The sequence below is a fragment of the Corvus brachyrhynchos genome, unplaced genomic scaffold, assembly GCF_000691975.1.
Source record: "Corvus brachyrhynchos isolate BGI_N302 unplaced genomic scaffold, ASM69197v1 scaffold212, whole genome shotgun sequence".
In the NCBI taxonomy this organism is placed as follows: domain Eukaryota; kingdom Metazoa; phylum Chordata; class Aves; order Passeriformes; family Corvidae; genus Corvus; species Corvus brachyrhynchos.
In genome coordinates this window covers 189,689-191,270 of record NW_008236768.1, presented here as the reverse complement: position 1 = coordinate 191,270, position 1,582 = coordinate 189,689, and the positions used below count along the sequence as shown (strand labels likewise).

General features: G+C 62.5%; 1 protein-coding gene across 1 annotated transcript in view; it reads right to left on the bottom strand.

The window, feature by feature from the left end:
- NR2C2AP (nuclear receptor 2C2 associated protein) overlaps positions 1-1,394 on the bottom strand; it is a 3,660-nt gene extending 2,266 nt beyond the window's left edge. The window contains exon 1 of the mRNA XM_017727507.1: positions 1,359-1,394. Within this exon, the coding sequence (XP_017582996.1) occupies positions 1,359-1,394 (36 nt within the window). The remainder of the gene's footprint in view (positions 1-1,358) is intronic.
- Positions 1,395-1,582: the final 188 nt, after the last annotated feature.

Below are 1,582 nucleotides of genomic sequence, written 5' to 3'. Positions count from 1 at the left end.
CCGCGGGGGGCGCGGTGACCCTCCCGGAGCAGCTCTGCAGGCGGCACTGGCGGAGCGGGGCTGGCACAGGAGAGAAGGAGGAGGAGAGGGAGAGGGAGTGCGGGGTGGGAGAGATTCCTGAATCCCTGAATTCCTGCATCCCTGAATCCCCGCACATCCCTGAATCCCCGAATCTCTGCATCCCTGCATCTCTGAAACCCTGCACATCCCTGAATTCCTGAATCTCGGCACCCCTGAAACCCTGCACATCCCTGAAACCCTGAAACCCTGGCTATCCCAGAATCCCTGAAACCCTGAATTCCCGCATCCCTGAATCACTGAAATCCTGCACATCCCTGCATCCCTGAATCCCTGCATATTCCTGCAGCCCTGAATCCCAGAAACCCTGCATGTCCCTGCATCCCTGAATTCCTGAATCTCTGCATCCCTAGAACCCTGCATATCCCTGAATCCCTGAAACCCTGCATATTCCTGCATCCCTGCATCCCTGAATCCCAGAAACCCTGCATATTCCTGCATCCCTGCATCCCTGAATCCCAGAAACCCTGCATATCCCTGCATCCCTAAAATCCTGTATATACCTGCATCCCTGCACATCCCTGCAGCCCTGCATATCCCTGAATCCTTGCATATCCCTGAATCTCCCTGAATCCCTGCTCATCCCTGCATCCCTGATTTCCTGCAAATCCCTACACATCCCTGCAAATCCCTGCATCCCTGAATCCCTGAATCCCTGAATCCCTGCAGATCCCAGGATCCTTACACGGCCCAGCAATGCTGCTCATCCCTGCATCCCTGCACCTCCCTGCATCCCTGCTCATCCCTGCACCTCCCTGCACCTCCCTGCTCATCCCTGCGTCCTTTATCATCCCTACATCCCCACTCATCCCTGCTCATCCCAGCACCCCTTCCCACCCCAGCATCCCTGCTCATCCCAGCCCCCGGCTCCGCAGCCCCGCAGAGCTCCCGGTGCCGGGTGAGTCACGGCGGCCGCGCCGAGGCCGCCTCAGCTCAGTCACCGGCAAAAATAAACCCGGCGAGAGCTGCGAAGCCGCCGCCCCCTCCCCGTCCCCATCCCCGTCCCCGTCCCCGCCCCGGGGCTCGGCCCCGGCTGGGGGCACGCATGTCACACATGTCACACGCGTGTGAGCACACACCCGCGGGGACACGCGACACACGCGTGACCGGCTCTGCCTTCCTCCTCCTTCTCCTCCTCCTTCTCTCCCTCCCTCCTCTCCTTCCCCCGTCGAGTTTCGCCTGAGAAATTGGGTCAAAAACCGCAGGAGCCTCATTTGCCCCTGGGCTAATTGCTCGTCTGGGGACAGAGCTGCCACTTCTGCCACCGCCGTGCGCGTCACCTCCCGCACGCGCCTGCGGGCACGGTCCCCGCTCATCATCCCAGTGACCCCCGACCCCTGCAGCCCTGGAGAGCCGGGAGGATCCCAGTGCCCCCCGACCCCTGCAGCCCTGGAGAGCCGGGAGGATCCCAGTGCCCCCCGACCCCTGCAGCCCTGGAGAGCCGGGAGGATCCCAGTGCCCCCCGACCCCTGCAGCCCCGGAGAGCCGGAAGGATGCGAGAGCG